Here is an 18,445-nt window from a genome sequence, read left to right on the forward strand (position 1 = left end):
TATATTAAAAATTAATTTTTAAAATATTTTTAAAAATATATATTTAATTTTTAATATTTTTATTTTATTTTAAATTATTTAAAAATATTTTATCGATAACAAAATTTGAATGACAAAATTATTTGGTTGTATTTTTAGTGATTTGCCGGATAAAAGTTAAATGGGGATTCTTTCTACCGAGAGAGTGCAAAGAGCAAGCAGAAGACGCCGGTAACAGCGGTGGCTCTCTTCTCTCTATCAAAGGGTCTCTTTCATTTCACCCTTCTTCTCCCCTTTTACTTTTCCCGCACCCCCATTTTCCCTTTTGACCTTTGACCCAACCCAACCCAACCCAGCCCTCCACATTCCGCAACTCCTTTCTTCCTTCCTTCTTCAATATCAATTTCCCTTCGTTTTCAACCACCAATACACAAAAATAAATTTCAAAATAAAAAGAAAACTAAAACTACCATTCTTTTATTTCTCTTGTTATTATTGTTATTACTATAATTTTCAAACAATACATTTTTTTTTTGTTATTTCGCTTCCCTTTGAATTCTCCTCATTCTGTTGAACCGATCCCATCCATTCCTGCGTTTGTTTCTTCTTTTAGAAGGTAAATCAACTAGCTTGCTAATCTCTTACGATTCTTTTTTTTTTTTTGTATTTCTTTAGTTTCTATCTTTTCTTTCTTCTGTCTCTTCTTCAATTTTTCTTGTTAACTTAGCAGATCTGGATTCTTCAGCGAAGCATGTTTCGTAGGACTTAGGATTTAGGAGCTCTTTCTTTCTTTTTCGTGGTTTGATTCCTTCCTCCTTTTTTGGGGGTACGTAGTTGGGTTATTCATTTGACACATTGTGATAGTTTATGGATCTGGAATATTGAGAGATGTTAAAGGGAAGCATAATTGCATTGTTTCTCTACGAATTTGTGCCCATTAATGAATGTATTTACTCAGGTTCATGCACAATTTTGGTATATCGCATGTCATGTTTTTTGTGGTTTCAGCGTTTAATATGGAATTAGTAGCTAGAAACTGCTTTTTTTTTTGGCGATTTCATTAGCTTCACTAATTTAATAATTTTGCTCATAGATTTAGCCCTGTAACTTTATTTTATCTAATAAAGTTCTTACCTATTGATTATCTGCACTTAACTCTATAAAGACATGATTTAATTAATTCCTTGCATTTTTGGTTCAGGTGACATAAGACTGTTGTCTACACCAAGTTAGGTTCTGAAACTGGCCTACTTGGTGCAACTAGTCACGGTAAAGACTCTTTCCCTTCTCCAATTTGTGCGGAGAATTCGAGGAACCAGCATCTGCTAGACAGCATTCCTCAATTTCTGCTGCATGTAGGCTCTCCTTCAAGTTGCCACATCTTTTTATACATGGGGAAGTGGATTGTTGGTGCTTTCATCAACCTTTTTGGTAGCCTTGCTATAAACTTTGGCACCAATCTTCTTAAATTAGGGCATAACGAGGTAAGTGACATGTTCTTGGGTGTGTTTCATTCTTTTGTTTAATGAGTTGGGAAATTTCATTTTGCAAATGTATGATGTTAAGAGATTTTAGCAGTTGTAATAAGTAAACCTCTTGACTATTAAGTTGGAGTGTTAAAACTGAGGTTATATTTCCATTCTAATTGCCTTTGTTTTTCCTTTTCATTATATATGGCATTTTTTATCACCTATATTAGCCTACTTACTAGATAATATTTTAATATGTAAACACGCTCAGAGAAATATCAAATATGTTAATACCTAATACTATTTTTATTATATCAAATTACTTATTTACTTTGGAAGGATGAAGTGGTTGGGCTGTATGTTTTGCAGAGAGAAAAACATTCAGTAATTGGAGGCGACGGGACAAGTGGAAAGCTGCCTCTTAAGCCTATTATACACTTTCAGATTTGGAGAGTTGGTATAGACTTTTACATTTGTATATAGATTTTTCACCTTCTACCTCAGGTGGCTGATTTCTTGTTTTGATTGCATTCATATTTCTTGCTATGCAGGTATCTTACTTTTCATTCTTGGAAATTGCTTGAACTTCATTTCCTTTGGATATGCTGCTCAGGTACATTGCCTATGATTTTACTGGGATTCATGGCCAAGCATTTGAAGTAATTTTATCATAGCTTGCAGTAGTTTCATACTGTTATGCTTGGCTAGTATAAATTTTGATGGATGCATTTCCTTTCCTTTAATTGCATATTCTTCTCTTTTGTGTGCAGTCACTTCTTGCTGCCCTTGGATCTGTTCAGTTTGTTTCTAACATTGCATTTGCTTATTTTGTCTTGAACAAATTGGTAACTGTCAGGTATGCGGTATGCTAATTGTTAATTGAGAATACTGTTTCCGTTTTTGGCCTATCATCATCCTTGTTTAGTCTCTTCCAATTACTCAATCTTCGACTTCTTAACAGGGTATTGGTTGCCACTGCCTTCATTGTTCTTGGCAATGTTTTTCTAGTTGCTTTTGGCAATCACCAATCACCTGGTATGTATTTATTCCCTAGTGCAACTAAATCTGTGCAATGGTGTCTTTGAAAAAGTAATAAAAATTATGCTGCTGACAGATAGTGCTCTAGTATCAATTAATTTCTGCAATTGGATAATGGATACTTGAGTTGGCTGTAGCAACATACTACCTCATTCAGGATATTGATTTATCTAAATACACCTAACTTATGGCATGTTAAATGTTAAATGTAGGAAGTGGCATGTGTCTTAACGGAAATATCCATTCAAAATATCAGTGTTCTTCGTGCTTGTTGATCTATAAGATTTAATATATGCCAAAATCTCCAATTGTATGTTATGATATAATAAGTATTTGTTTAACCAAGATCTTACAATGTTGTAAGCTGATACATTGTAAACTACTTTCATTTCAGTTTATACACCAGAGGAGTTAGCAGATAAATATACCAATGGTGCATTCCTGCTTTACCTTCTAGTTTTGGTCTTAGTTATTGCCTTGCATCACTTCATTTACAGGTGATAAATGATATTTCATTGTTATTACTTGTTAGGTTAAACAATCAATTGGCTTGTTTCTGAGTATCGTGTGAATTATGTAGGAGAGGAGAACTGCTTTCTGTATCAGGACATAACCTTAGACCTTATTGGCACATGCTTCTACCTTTCTCCTATGCGATAGTTTCAGGTGCTGTAGGTTCATGTTCAGTGCTGTTTGCAAAATCTCTGTGAGTTAACAATTCAACATTTTATTGTGCTCTATGAATGGGTAGCCGCTTTTCCTTTTGTCTAACATTGATGCTTAATTTTGTGGCAGGTCGAACCTCCTTCGACTTGCCATGTCTGGCGGTTATCAGTTACACAGCTGGTTCACATATTCAATGCTTCTTTTATTCCTCAGTACAGCTGGGTTTTGGGTAAGGGCTAATAATTGCATGCAATGACAGTGGGAGACCAGTGATAGCTATTTATAAACATGAGTGCTGACTTACTCTATTTTTGTGTGTGCAGATGACCAGGTTGAACGAAGGACTGTCCTTGTTTGATGCAATCCTTATTGTTCCCATGTTTCAGATAGCTTGGACTTTCTTCTCCATCTGTACAGGAATTATTTACTTTCAAGAGTATCAGGTACTTTACCTCTGTCTTATACAGATGATTTGAGCGTGGGGCTAATGGATGCTGACCATCCTCATCAAAATTCTGTTTTAAGTAACATTATTGAATTAAATTTGGGAAGATAAATAAGGTCATATAATATGGAAGCTCTGGGTTATTGATGAACTGGGATGATGGATCTAAATTTTCTCAGTGCTTTTAGCTTCCTGCAATGTGTCATTTAGTTTAATAGTTTTCGAAAATCTAGTTTGAAAGTTCCATCTAATGGTGAGATATGAACCCAATAGTTAGTCATCTGACATCTTCTGGACTACTGCAGTTTGTGGACTAGAATATGATGAATATTGATGTGTTTGAACTTTGCATAGCGAATTTGTCTCATGCAAAGTTTATTCTCTGAAAACAGGTATTTGATGCATTAAGGACAACGATGTTTATACTAGGAATGACTTGTGTATTCGTCGGCATTTCTTTGTTGGCACCTGATGATTCAAAAGGTAATTATAATGTTTTGATGGTTATACAATGGTTCAAAATATGCAGAATTAAACTCCTTTTCTTTTTTTAGGTGGTGAGGCCAAAGATAGTTCTTTGGATTCGATGGCAACCTCTGGAATTGCAACGGAATCAAACAGGTATAAATAAGCCCTCATGAACTTTTGTTGATGGGATAAGGGAGGAAAGGGGGGGTGTAGGGCTAGTGTGGTACCACGATTGACTAATAATGTAAACCATTTATCATATATCTTCTTCCCTAACTTTAAGGATCTTTGGGAAGACCACTGTGAGTGAAGTTCTAGTTGATCATATCATGTTAGTCTAACGGGTTGTTTGTGATCCCTTCCAGAAACCTAACTCACATACAACCCCCCTTAGGCTCTAGAACATTCCCAACTAAATGAAATCTCTGGCATGTAATATTGACCTGGTTAAGACAGCTTTTAGTGCATTTTCTTTTAATCATCCAAGAAGTTGTTGGCACAATGTGTATCATTCCTGTATTTTCTTTCCCTTGATTTGGCCATAATCTTCTAGATTGAGTTGCGAAATTTGATATTGTTTATTTGTTACAGGTTGGTAGCGACTCAGGAAGAAGCACAAAACACAGAATCAAGATCATTTGTAAAAGGAACGCTGATGAAGATTTCAAGCATGCTAGTCAAAGCCAAGGTATTGGTAATTGCATTAGCATTCACCTTTTATAAACTTAATCAGTTTTGATATGGAACACAATCTGAGCTTGTCTTCCCATGCAGAATACTTGTGCAATGTCTCTTGGGTTTGGGGAGGATACAATTCAGGCATCTTCAGTTCTTGTGATGCCAATGATGTCATCGAGAATGACCGGATTCAGAGGTGGTGGGATCGAGCGAGCGAGGTTTTTGTCGATGAGAAGTTGGAGCAAGGTCCCCAAAGAGGAAGGCGAGGAATTGCTTGGAACTAGCCACGCTCTCCCGGAGAGTCCTTGATAGTGGTAGTTATAGGATAACCCATGGCCACGATATTTGTTTCTTATAGTTTGTCTTCGCCACGTTTTGTAATATTTGGAGGCGCTTAGATCTAAAGCCAATTAGAATTCAATTATTTGCTCTACCGAGCATTCATGTAAAATCACCCAAGAAAAAAAATGCACCCAAAACAAGATTGTTTCAACTTGTATATTGTATATTGCTGCTTGTATAATGAAAAGAAAATAAAATCAGAGTGAGATCGAACTGTGATTAGTTAGCAGTTTTACTTTCCACAGTATACCCAACTCAAAATGTACGAACACCACACCTTCCGATCAATTCGTTGATGGTATTAAAGGGGATTAACATGATACGAAAGAGATTTGAATTACTTTTGGAAAGAAGCAATAGGAATACATGAATTGAATAGTAATAATTGAATTGATTTTTAAGTTAACTAATTAAGCAAGTAATTATATAATTGTTAAATAATAATTAGTTTAGAAGGAAAACTAAATTGAGATTATAACATTTTTTTAATAGCCGGTGAAAGACAGAGAGGCTTCCATATAAACGGTGTCTCTATAGACATAATAATATAATATACCATAGAGTTTAATGACATCGTTTGATTCATGTAGCGAATGACACCTAGAGAGACAAGACTTTTTTGTTGTTGTTGTTGTTGTTGTTTTTTAGGATATTAACTTATTATGGAGCACCATCCAAAAGAGTCTTAACTCGTAAGCATGGACAAAAGAGACAGGTTAGTTAAAAGGGAACTGAGTAGAAGAATGGTAGTTTGTTCGAGGAAGGTGCTTCTCTCTGGAAATATCTCCGCGTACTACATTCAACAATTCAAGTTACACCTTCCATTCAAACCCAAAAAAATCCAATTCCAGCCCAAACCAAGAAAAATTATATAAAACAAAGGAACAACCCACATTCCCAACGCTAATAATAATCTCCAACAAAAAAAAAAAAAAAGAAGAAAGAAACATGCATCGAAAGGAAGCTGTTCCAACCATGGAGCTGAAACTAATCTCTTGCAACGATCTAAAGGCATTCAACTTCTTCCAGAAACTCACCCTATACGCCGTCGTTTGGATCGAGAGCGACGACCCCAACAGGACCCTCAAAGAAAGCCAGAGTCAACAGCAGCGGACTAGAACCGACAGAGAAGCCGATGGCGACGGAGCTAACCCGGAGTGGCACCACGACGCCATCTTCGACCTGGCGTGGATTACGCCCTCGCTTCTAGAAGGTTCCGAGGGCCTCTTCTTCCGCTTCGAGTTCCGCCACGACGGTACTCTCCTCGGCGACAAGCTTATCGGTGAATGCCGCGTCCCCGTGGCTGATCTCGTCCGCGACGCCGCCAAATCTGACGCGGCGAGCTCTGTTAGCTACCAGGTTCGGTCCGGCGAGGGAAAACCTAACGGGATCTTCAATTTTTCGTATCGATTGAAAGGGACTGGGGATAGGTATGAGTCGTCACAGATTTTGGATGGGAGAATTTCTGGTTACCCTGTGTTGGATCCACAGGATTTTAATCCCAACCATTCGTTGGTGCAGTATCCTCCGATGACGACAACGACGACGGCGATTGGGAGCGCGTGTTGCTATCCGACGGTGGGTTCGGGAGGGGCCTATTCTCCGTCTGCGGCGGTGGGGTCCCCGGTTTCGCCCTTTGGAAAGTTTGATAATTCTCATCCGCCGTTTTTTCCGCCACAGGTTCCATCGTACGGGGGGTGCGCTTGTAACTATCCGCCACCTCCGCCTCCGCCTATGCCGCCGTATCCGTATCCGTATCCGCCTCCGGTAGCGCACGGAGGATCCTATTACCCGCCCGTTGAGCATGTGGTCCATCATCCTCATCCGTGGGCTTCCTCAGGCCCAAGTTTCGAAAACAGGTGGTAAGGAAAATGGGCCGGAATAATAGTGGGCCGAAGTGTGTGTATAGTTTTTGTATCCATTTTTTTGGCGATACTAAGATTTGATGATATTTGGAAGTTAGATTTTATTTTTTTTTTGTTTTTTTAGGGGTAAAAAAGATAGATTAACCAAAATAAAAGATATTCATGTAGACTCTGGGCTGTTTATATTTGGTATATAACCTTGGTTGGTTGGTAAGAATTCTAAGGTTAATTTATGCTTTCTAATTTCTACAAAAAATGCTATTTAAAATGTTATTTGTACATTAATTTCAGTCGCAGTATAAAAATATGGTAAAATAGTGCATACGGATACGGTAAGAATGCCACGCACTTGAAAAACAGAACCAAAGTTGCGAGAACCGAACCGAAAAACAGAACCAAAGTTGCGAGAACCGAACCGATTATTAAACCGGTCAAGTAATTGGTTTAAAGATTCAATGATTTAACTGGAATTGAATCGAGATCAAACCGATTTAATTAAATATATAATAAAATTATTAAAAATTTAATATAGAATTTTAAATATTCAAATTTAATATTTTCTAAACTAATAAAATTTTAAAATTTACCATTTCACATAGTGATGTGTTCATATTTTATCACTAAGAATTCATAATAAATGAGAAGAATTTTTGTGATATAAAAAACAAAGAAATGAATTCAAAAACTTGAAATTGAGAACATAATTGTTGAGAATTAACACACATTGATTATATTATTTTGAACTAAAAATTGAATCACACTTCCATATTCAAAGTATGCACATTATATATATGAAAGCTATTGACCTGAAACATAATAACAAACTAATAATCAAGAGTTTACCTGCCCTTCTTTCACTCTTTCTTAAACTAAATCTTGTTCTATTATATTTATATTCTCAATACTAATCAAGTATTCAACAAAAATTTATATTCCAAAAACTTCTAAGCATCCAAAGCCAAAGAATTCAAAAACCAAAAAAAAAAAAAAAAGCAAAGATCATAAGCATCACCAAGTAAACTAACACAAGTGTTCAATATTAGCTAAGATCAATTATTTGATATTCTTCAACCCGATTAAGACATTCTCATATAAAGCACACTGTTAAGGAAACTAACATTAAGTCATATATGCTACTAAGCAAACTTAACACAATTCATGTAACTTAGAATTCTACATCCCCAAAAGAATAATAGAGTAAAGTTTTAGGGCTTTTCAACAATTTTCTAGTCCACTTTAGCTGAGGCTATGTATTTCGCAACTTTGGCACCGCGAGCAAGCTTATCAGTTTTCTCGTCCGGGATTTCAAGTTTCAACTGAAAACTCTTCTTCCAGTATCAAATCAGAGCTAGATCTAGTTGAAGAGCACAAGTATCTCAATTGTATATTGACACATTCATTCCCAGCAAAGTATCACCAGCAAACTTAACAAAACTTAGAAATCAGAATTAATATAACAAACCAAAATTTTAAGGTTTACTAATTTTACTCGGAAACAAGCCATCAACTAGTAAATTAACTCAGAATTAAAAAAAAAGCACAAAAATAACTCAGAAAATTCCCAATAATTAACCCAGAAGTCAGAACAAAACAACATCAATCTATCCCTATTAATAATAATGAACAATGAAGAAAATTAACTCCGCCGGTGACAGTGACTAAGCTACGAGAAAGAGAGAAAGAACAGAGATGAAGCAGAAAAATGCCGACGAGAAGCAAATGTGCGTGAGCGACGGCGATGAGAGCAGTCCACGACTGAGTTGAGGCGCGCCGGTGACAGCCATAAGCGAACCAAACTTAACAAAAACAAAAAAATTAGCAACTCAGGGCCACCGACGATGACTGGCTTGACATTTGAGAGGGCCAAGCAGACCTTCGAAAGGGATGTCACTGTAGGCAGCGAGAGTGGCGGAGGTTGGCACGCGTTCTGGAACTTGAAGGTGGCTGCAGCTCTGATAGGGTTTCGTGAGTGCGTTTGTGAGAGAGAACTGAGAAGAGGTGCTCTCTGCCTCTCTGGTTTCGTTTCTTTTTTTTTAATATATATAGTAGCGAACAGGGATGCCAAAAAACCCAGTCGGTTCATACGGTTCACCGGTTAATCACTGGTTCAGCCGGTTTTTCCGCAGATTTTTTGCAGTTCAATTTTTAGCATCAACTGGATTGGCTAAATGACCGGTTTCTGGTTAATCCGGTCGAACCGACCGGTCCGGTCCGATTTTCAAAACCTTGAACAGAACTCACCTAGTTTCTTCATCGCGTCATTGCTCTCATCTTCTTCGATCGCTCGATTTCTTCTCTTCTTGGTGCAGCGGTTCTCTGCACCTCACTCCCTACTTTCTTCTTTTTTTTCACATAGCGCTTCACTCTGCTCTTCGATGGCGCCATTGCTCTTTACTCCTCACTTTCTTCTCTTTTCCGCGCAGCGCTCCACTCTTGTGTTCTTAGAGCCATTTATCAGTGAGTTATTTTGAAGGTATTATGTTGATTTATTTTGGTTCTTCTTATCTTTGGGTTTTGATCCCATTTTTATTGGTCAGATTAGGAAAATTGCTGTTTATTGAAGTAATGTCAGAATTCAATTGAATCCACAAGTTCGAATGACGAGGTTTGTGCTGTGTTAGGTTCTTATGTTGTTAAATTTTGATTCCTGATTTAATTTTAAGTGTTTTTGATTTGTTACTTTTCTGATATGTTAATTATGAGATTTTTTATTTTTTATCCATTATCAGTAATCAAAAACCTTTCAACTTATTTTTAAGAGTTTAATTAACCATGTTTTAGGTTGTTCTAATCATATGAATGACATTTTCTTATATAGACAAAACTTTTTATACCAATTATGCATAGAGGGTTAACTTTTCGTAGAATATAAAAACTGTTAAGTGGAATCAAAATAGAAAGATTACATATCAAATCTTGGTATGTTCTAGAGCTGGTTATCGAAGATAAAAAATTAATCTACTAAAAAAGACAAATATAACTTTCGAACAAAATTGTAAAGCTAGGATAATTGTAAAGAAGGATAAAAAGTTAGAATATGTGTTAACTTCTATGAATATTCAGAATAACCATGTTGTTAGTCATAGCATGGCAAAGACGTTGAAAAAGAACAAGGAACTAAACTTGCATGCCAAACGGATAGCTGAGATCAATCATGAAAGTGGTGTTACAATGAGAAACACCTATCAGAGTTTAGCAACTGCTGCTGGTGGCCATGACAAATCGACTTTTATTGGAAAAGATCTTCGAAATCATATAGCAAAAAGTGTCAAGTCATACAAGAAGAGGGAAATGTGCAATTATTAATGCATTATTTTCATAGGAAATAGCAGCAAAAGCACAACTTCTTTTATGAAGTTAAATTGGATAGCAACATCGCATAGAGCATGCTTTTTAGGCCGATGCTAGAAGCCGTGCTGCTTATAAGCACTTTGGTGACGTTGTGAGCTTTGATACGACATACCAAAGAAATAGGCACGGCACTACAATTATATATTTCAAGTTAATTATATGTACTCTTGTTTTTGCATGTGTTTGATGTATAAGAAGAGGTAGAATAGAATGCATTTGCTGCTACTTTGTATGATATCTTGAGTTTGATTGTTTTATTTACTCAGTTTAATTATACTGTGCATGATTTTTACAGCATGTTTGATTATAGTATGATATGGATTCTTGAGTTTGATTGTTACTTTGACGACTATAATTGGATTCTTAATTTTATTATAGATATGATATATCTTTTACCTCATTTGTTGAGGGTTAATCACCATGGCCAATCAGTGTTACTTGGTTACACTCTTTTTTCATGCGAAGAAGAGAGCTCTTTTATTTGGTTATTTGATTGTTGGATACAATATAAGTGGCAAACCACCTATTGGCATATTGATGGATCAATGGAAAGCTATGCAAAATGCGATTGAAAAATCCTTGCCAATGACACAATATTGATAGTATATTTTGCATATCTTGAAGAAAATTCCAGAAAAATTAGGAGCATACAAGAAATCTAAAGAGATTAGTGCTAAAATAAGACATTGTGTAGGAGTCTAGGTATAATGAGATATTTGAGAGTTTTTAGATTGATTTTCTCAATAAATTCAATTTGCATGATAATAATTGGTTAGCTGGTATTTTATGAGTTTGATTATCTTATATCTGTTGTTTGATTATTTATCTTTTATTATTCAATATGCCTTACAAGTTTGATTTTGCACATTTCATATTTTCATATTTGTATGAAAAATGTTACAAGTGGATCTCTATTTTTTTCAGCAACAATTTTTGGACAAGTATGAGTAGCACTCAAAGGAGTGAAAGCATGCATGCATTTATGAAGGGTTATCTAACCTCTAAGAACAATTTGCAACAATTTATAATGCAATATGACAATTGTCTTACAAATAAAGTCCTAAAAGAACATGACTTGAATGTTGCTACCTTTAATACCATTATCCCTTGTGCTACTGCCTCTCTCCTATTGAGAAACAATTTCAAAAGGAATATACTCATGAAATGTTTAGTGAGTTTCAAAAAGAGTTTAGGATAAAAACTAATTGCATTACAACAAAAGAACATGAGGAGAAATATATTGTCACTTACAAGGACAGAAAAGATTGAATATGATGATAAGATGTTTGATTCTATGTATGAGGTGTTGTTTAATTCCTTAACTTCAGATGTTTGTTTCCAATGCCATCTTTTTTAGTCAAAAAGAAAATATTATGCTACCATAATTTTGCTGTCCTTGGTCTTGAAAGAGTGAAAAAATTGTCAAATAAGTATATTCAAGATTGGTGGAAGAAAATTTTAAGGCACAAGCACAGTATCACAAAGTCTAGCATAAACTTCATGATAATGTGCTCACTCTCTTTTATAACATTGTAACTGACAATATATCCTTTCTCATGCAGTTACTTCTGCAATGTTATAAAGTTAATTGCACATCTCATCAATCGTTTTTTTTATTAGCTCTAAACGACTTGGATCATGGCTAGACTTTATGCTATTGTGCTTGCGCCTTAAAGTTTTCTTTCATTGATCAAGGATGTACTTGTCTGGCAATTTCTTCACTCTTTCAAGACCAAGGCCAAAAGGACTATGACAACATAACATTCTCTTTGACTAAAAAAGGTGGCATTGACAATAAACTCTTGAAGTTGAGGAATCAAACAACACCTCATACATAAAATCAAACATTTTATCATCATGCTCACTCTCTTCTATAATCTTGTAAGTAATAATATATCCCTCCTCATGCTCTTTTATTGTAACGCAATTAGCCTTTGTCCTAAACTCTTTTTGAAGCTCACTAAACATACCATGAGTATATTTCTTTTGAAATTGTTTCTCAATAAGAGAGATAGTAGCATAAGGGATAATGGTATTAAATGTAGCAACATCTAATTCATATTCTTTTTGGACTTTATTTATAAGACAATTGTCATATTGCATTACAAATTGTTGCAAATTACTCTAAGGTTAGGTAGCCCTTCATAATGTATGCATGTTTTGAATTTGGATCCTCTAAATTTTAGATTTTCACTTTAGAGAATAAAGTGAGATCTCTCGCCATTGAATGCTTTCTCTTTGTCCCACCTATAAAATAAATGGAGATAGATCATACTTTACCTTCTAAAGTAAAATTCAAAATTTAGAGAATCAAAATCCACATGTTTTTACTCATTTGAGGGCTACTCATGCCTATCCAAAAGTTGTTGCTGAGAAAAACAAGGACTCACTTGTAACGTTTTTTTGTATAAACTTGAAAACATAAAATGTGCATAATCAAATTTGTAAGGCATATTGATTAATAAAAGATAAATAATCAAACAGATACAAGATAATCAAACTCATAAAATACTTGCTAGCCAATTATTATCATGCAAATTGAATCTATTGAGAAAATCAATCCAAAAGCTCTCAAATGCCTCATTAGACCTAGACTCCTACACAATGTCTCATCTCAACAGTAATCTCTTTAGATTGCTTGTATACTCTTAATTTTTCTGAAATTTTCTTCAAGATATGCCAAATACACTATCGTGTCATCGGCAAGGATTTTTCAATCGCATTTTGCATAGCTTTACATTGATCCGTCAATATGCCAATAGGTGGCTTGCCACTCATACATCGCATCTGACAATCAAATAACCAAATAAAAGAGCTCTCTTCTTTGCATGAAAAAAAGAGTGTAACCAAGTAACATTGATTAACCATGGTGATTAACCCTGACAAATAAGGCAAAAGATATATCATATCTATAATAAAATTGATAATCCAATTATAGTCGTCAAAGTAACAATCAAACTTAAAAATCTATATCATACTATAATCAAACATGATGCTAAAATCATGCACAATATAATCAAATTGAGTAAATAAAACAATCAAATTCAATATATCATGCAAAGTAAGCATTCTATTTTATCTATTCCTATACATAAAAAACATGCAAAAGTAAGGGTACATATAATTAACTTGAAACATATAACTGATGTGTCGTACCTATTTGTTTGGTACGTCGTATCAAAGCTCACAACGTCGCCAAAGCACTTATAAGCAGCACGACTTCTAGCTTCGGCCCAAAAAGCATGCTCTAGGCGATGTTGCTCATCCAATTTGATTTTGGTGCTGCTTCCTATGAAAATACTGCATTAATGATTGCACATCCGCCTCCTCTTGTATAACTTGACACTTTTTACTATATGATTTTGAAGATTTTTTTTGGTAAAAATCAATTTGTCATGTCCACCAGCAGCAGTTGCTAAACTCTGATAGGTGTTTCTCATTGTAACACAAGCTTCATCATTGATCTCAGCTATCTGTTTAACATGCAAACTTAGTTTATTGTTCTTTTTCAAAGTCCTTACCATGTTAGGACTAACAATATAGTTATACTGAATATTCACAGAGGTTAACACATATTCCAGCTCCTTATCCCTATTTACAATTATCCTAGCTTTACAATTTTGTCTTCTTTAGTGGATCAATTTTGTCTTCTTTAGTGGATAAATAAAAAACTCATAATTAACAAATAAAAAAATAACAGATAAAAAACACTTAAAATCAAATCCAAAATCAAAATTTAACAACATATGAACTTAACAAAGCACAAACCTCATCAATCGAGCTTGTGGATTTCATTGCAGCAACTTTCTTAATCTGACCAATAAAAATAGAATCAAAGCTCTAAGATAAGAAGAACAAAAATAAATCAACGTAATGCATTCAAAATAACTCACTGAGAAAAGAAAAGTAAACGGCACTAAGAAGATAAGAGCGGAACGCTGCGCGTAGAAGAGAAGAAAGTGAAGAGTGAGGAGCAATGGTGTGATCAAAGAGCAGAGTGAAGCGTTGTGCGCAAAAGAGAAGAAAGTGAGGAGTGAGGTGCAGTGGCACAATCGAAGAAGAGGAGAGTGAACCGTTGTGCTGAGAAGAGAAAAAATCACGTGGTCGAAAAAGAGGAGAGTAGTGGCACGATAAAGAAACTGGGTGGGTTCTATTTTTCAGGTGCGTCGCATTATTTACCGTACCCATATGTACTATTTTACTGTATTTTTATATAGTGGCTGAAATTGATTTACAAATGCCATTTTTATATGAAAATATTTATTTATGTATCTAGTAGGAGTTAAGTTTTAATCAATAAAATTATATTAGAAAAAAGATGGATGTGCTTTCTCACACCACTTTATCAGTACTATTAAGGATAAAATAACTATGCCAAACATTTCTCTTTTCTATATCACCTAACGAATGTGGAAAAGTATATGGAACCAAGAGGTTATCAGCAAAAAACTAAACAAAATCACATTAATTTGTATTAATAATTAATTTTAAATTTTTTAAATTCAAAATTTAAAAATTTAAATTTGATTAATTAAACCTAATTAAAACCTATAAATACCTTTCTCTCCTCTCTCACATTAACCTACCTACCTCCAATAATCACACACACAAACCTCTCTCTCTCTCACCGTCATGAGTACAAAGATGAACTTCCAGAAGAGGTGTTTAGGGAAATCTTGTTGAGGCTTTCAGTGAGGGTCCTCCTACGACTGAGGAGTGTGTGCCGTTCATGGAACTCCCTAATCTCCAGCGATGAATTCGTCATGATCCACCTTTAACGCTCAACCCTAACTCAGTGGCCGCCATTGCTGTGTTGGGAGGGATCGGGACGGACAGATGACATCATGCATTGCTCTTCACAATCTCTTATTCTTTATCGCCAGCAGCCAACATTCGTGTCGTATCCAGCTCCTGTGTTTCCGTACCGTCAGTTGCTGAGTTGGATGGACATTGTGGGCAAGTGACACTGTTGCATATGGATCCATACAAAGTGGTTACTGGGGGTCCTCATGATGAGTATGTCAATGTATGGGAATCTGACACCGGTGTTCATGCAAATTCCTTGTTTTGCTGTACTGATGAGAAAGAGGTTCCTTGAAGAGACTGCAAACTACATACTTGATCTTAGTCAAAAGGAGTTCTTGAACAATTACAGAAATATAAAAAAAATTCATTTAATATGAAAAAAAATATTCGAATACTTAACAAAAGAAATATCCAGTTATATTTTAGCAAAAATAATTAAATATCTATAAAACTTTAAAAAAATATGAAATTCTTAAAGAAATAGAGACATTCACATTTGTAATACAAAAAAATTCGAAAAATATATAAAAACATCCATTTAGTATGAAAAAGAAATATTCTAATACTTAGCAAAAGAAACATTCATATATATTAACTCGTAGAGATTTTGAATTCACCCAAAGGTATTTGGCTGGTTTTTTGGCTAACACCCTTTTTAGTTTCCTAGCATTGTTCAACGAATATTAGGGAGACATTAAGAATTAAAAGTTCTTCCTTCATTCGACTAGTTCAATCAACAAGTGAGCATATGGGTGTCCAGAATAAAGTAACATTAATTACAGCTTCAATTCCCCCCGTGAACAAACTAATATGATCTTCAATTCTTTAGTATATTCCCTATAATGTAATTAATTAATATGTTGAGCGTTCAAACGTGAATTCAAACAGCAATGCAATAATATATAAAACTACTATGAAATATCAAGCTAGCTAGGTAGCTTTCAGCCTTTCACTTCCTTTTTAGCATATTCTACATGTTCATACAGATCATCAATTGAGTAACTATTTGAACTTTGAATAACATTATATATCATATGAATAAGAGTTAATTAAGACTTATATTATGGTTGTAAACTTTGTAAACATGTAAAATTGCCAATGGCATTTGACAAATAATGTTGGTGCTGGCTGGTGCCTGGTGGGTGGGGTCTCAAAAGACAAAACATTGAATTATTATATGTACTAAATAAGAAAAGAAGGCATAAACATAAGAAAAGTGAAATCTAAAGGTCCCCCACCATCATAAGTCACAACCACAATGATGTAGAGCCCATCAGCCCATAGCTGATTTTAGCAGAAAGGGAAATTAAAGGTTCTATAGTACAACGTTCGTTTCTGAATATCCTTTATTATTACAAAAAAATACCGTACCATATGTATATAGAAATTTGAAGTATATATAAAGATTGAATTTTATATTATAAAAAGCAAAAACAGAACAAAATATTCAATGATAAAGGACATCACAATTCATAACAAATAAAACAAAAATTCATAATAATTTAGACAAACATATATTCCCAGTAACCAATTTCTCATCAGCAAGATCTAGCTATAATCGATGATTAACATTGTTCTGTTTACACATTATTATCTTGGTAATGCAGTAACTGCATGCGGCTTTGAGATCTTAACTGTTCATAGAACCTTCTAATGAAATCCTCAGCTTCATCATCAATAACTCCACCACTACCATTTCCAATTTCTTCATTCTCATCATACTCCAAAGCAGAGTAATTGGATATCCTCACAGTAGAGATCAACGGCGACGATGAAAGAAGAGGGCTTTTCCTCTCGCCCGGCGCGAAATCAGAACCGTTGATATTATCAAACCTAAAATTGAATGCGTATTCTGGAGTCTTAGGGACCAAAACCACAGCATTACTATTATGATTACTATTACCTTCTTCAAAATCATGATCTTCAAGAACATTAGGGGCATGGATACATGGAAAATTGAAATGGTGCTTGTTGCGCTTTGGCACGGGGTTTGGACTATTGTTACATGAGAATTCATAGTGATCATGCGTAACAACACGCGCCATCATGTTCTTATGATGATGATGATGGTGATGGAATGACATGAAATTTGCGAGAGATTTTCTGAGGAGTTTCCCTTTCTTCATCATCAGATTCATGTCCATCATCATCTTCCTCTTCGAAACGAATCCCTTCCTTATCATGAAGAACGTGATCCTCAACACGTTCCATAACCTTTTGGTTACAACAGAAGAAGAATGTACTTCCATTGTTTGAAACAAAGGAAAAAAAGAGTTCTCGAGAACGGTATTGGAGGGTTTTCTTCTTGTCTCTGCGAGGACTAGGTTGGTTTAGACCTCGCAGGAATAAAAGAAAACCCTGTGTGTGTGAGTGAGAGACAATGGAAGGTGAATGAATAGAAGAGGTTTATATAGTGGTTGGTGTTATTAATTTTGTTTATAGTTTATTATGAATGATGATGATTAAGTGCTGCAAAAGGCATATGATTCATGCAAGTAAGTCAATTAGGTGGTGTTGCTTTCACAATGGACCAAACAAACGCTCCTCCTCTGCATTCCATTACTATCCGTTTCAACTTTCAAATACATGAATTCATATCGTTTTAAATAATTAATGGGCTTTTAAGGGGAAAATAAAGTACATCTATTGTAATTTTTTTTGAAAAATATTAAGTAATCAATATTTTCTTTTATATTTGAGTTAGTACTAGTCAATTTTTCAATTTTTTTTACTAAAATTATTGATATCTTAGTTTTTTTAAATTGTTTTACATTATATATTGTGGTGGAAGATAGGAAGTCTTACACAGGGTGTTTGAAAACCCCTTGAAAAATAGGAAGTTCGATTTGAAATTTCATTACAATTTCACTTAAAATTTAAAATATTTCAAATATTCTTATAATTTAATTATTTTTTAATTATTTTTTAATATCTCTCACATTTTAATATTCACTTTTTTTTTCATCACTTTCATTCTCTTATTTTCTCTTTCCTTTAACTCACTTATAATATAATATATACTTTGTTTTGAAAGACCTACTATATAGATCTAAAAAAATATCTACATATATAAATTTTATGTGTTTAACTTAAATTAATGATACCAAGTATTTGTCAATACATCTGAATATTTTAAGTAAAGTTATGTCAATCATAACAACCAACAAAAATTGGCATAATTTTATTCTATTTTAATAACATGAATTAATAGTTATAATTTACCTTTAATAACTAGCTTTTTTTTTTGTTTACTTGCTATGTCATTAGACCACTCAACAAGTTGATTCTTGATAGTTTATGTTTATTTTTGTTGTTGGTTTGTCATTGGAATTAACCAT

The 18,445-nt window shown here is 34.4% G+C and overlaps 3 protein-coding genes across 4 annotated transcripts; 2 read left to right on the forward strand and 1 right to left on the reverse strand.

Moving 5' to 3' along the window:
- The first annotated feature begins 320 nt into the window (after nucleotides 1–320).
- LOC130933400 (probable magnesium transporter NIPA8) lies at nucleotides 321–5,314 on the forward strand. 2 transcript variants are annotated; one of them, XM_057863004.1, is made up of 15 exons: nucleotides 321–595; nucleotides 710–805; nucleotides 1,181–1,463; nucleotides 1,818–1,905; nucleotides 2,000–2,061; nucleotides 2,219–2,304; nucleotides 2,410–2,483; nucleotides 2,881–2,983; nucleotides 3,067–3,192; nucleotides 3,282–3,381; nucleotides 3,476–3,595; nucleotides 3,990–4,080; nucleotides 4,152–4,218; nucleotides 4,657–4,753; nucleotides 4,840–5,314. In XM_057863004.1, exons 3-15 carry the CDS (start codon nucleotides 1,371–1,373, stop codon nucleotides 5,050–5,052), a joined length of 1,320 nt encoding a protein of 439 aa, XP_057718987.1. In that variant the 5' UTR covers nucleotides 321–595; nucleotides 710–805; nucleotides 1,181–1,370; the 3' UTR covers nucleotides 5,053–5,314. The 2 variants fall into 2 exon arrangements, with proteins under 2 accessions (XP_057718987.1, XP_057718986.1); XM_057863003.1 differs by lacking the exon at nucleotides 710–805.
- A 493-nt stretch (nucleotides 5,315–5,807) lies between these two features.
- Nucleotides 5,808–7,179, forward strand: LOC130933401 (protein SRC2-like). Its single transcript, XM_057863005.1, has one exon. The coding sequence runs from the start codon at nucleotides 6,034–6,036 to the stop codon at nucleotides 6,949–6,951; it is 918 nt and encodes a 305-aa protein (XP_057718988.1). The 5' UTR covers nucleotides 5,808–6,033; the 3' UTR covers nucleotides 6,952–7,179.
- Nucleotides 7,180–16,568: 9,389 nt separating this feature from the next.
- Nucleotides 16,569–17,470, reverse strand: LOC130936230 (uncharacterized). The gene has a single exon (XM_057866266.1). It carries the CDS (start codon nucleotides 17,354–17,356, stop codon nucleotides 16,688–16,690), a length of 669 nt encoding a protein of 222 aa, XP_057722249.1. The 5' UTR covers nucleotides 17,357–17,470; the 3' UTR covers nucleotides 16,569–16,687.
- Between the last annotated feature and the right edge of the window lie 975 nt (nucleotides 17,471–18,445).

Source organism: Arachis stenosperma, chromosome 6 (genome assembly GCF_014773155.1).
Source record: "Arachis stenosperma cultivar V10309 chromosome 6, arast.V10309.gnm1.PFL2, whole genome shotgun sequence".
NCBI classification, from domain to species: Eukaryota; Viridiplantae; Streptophyta; class Magnoliopsida; order Fabales; family Fabaceae; genus Arachis; species Arachis stenosperma.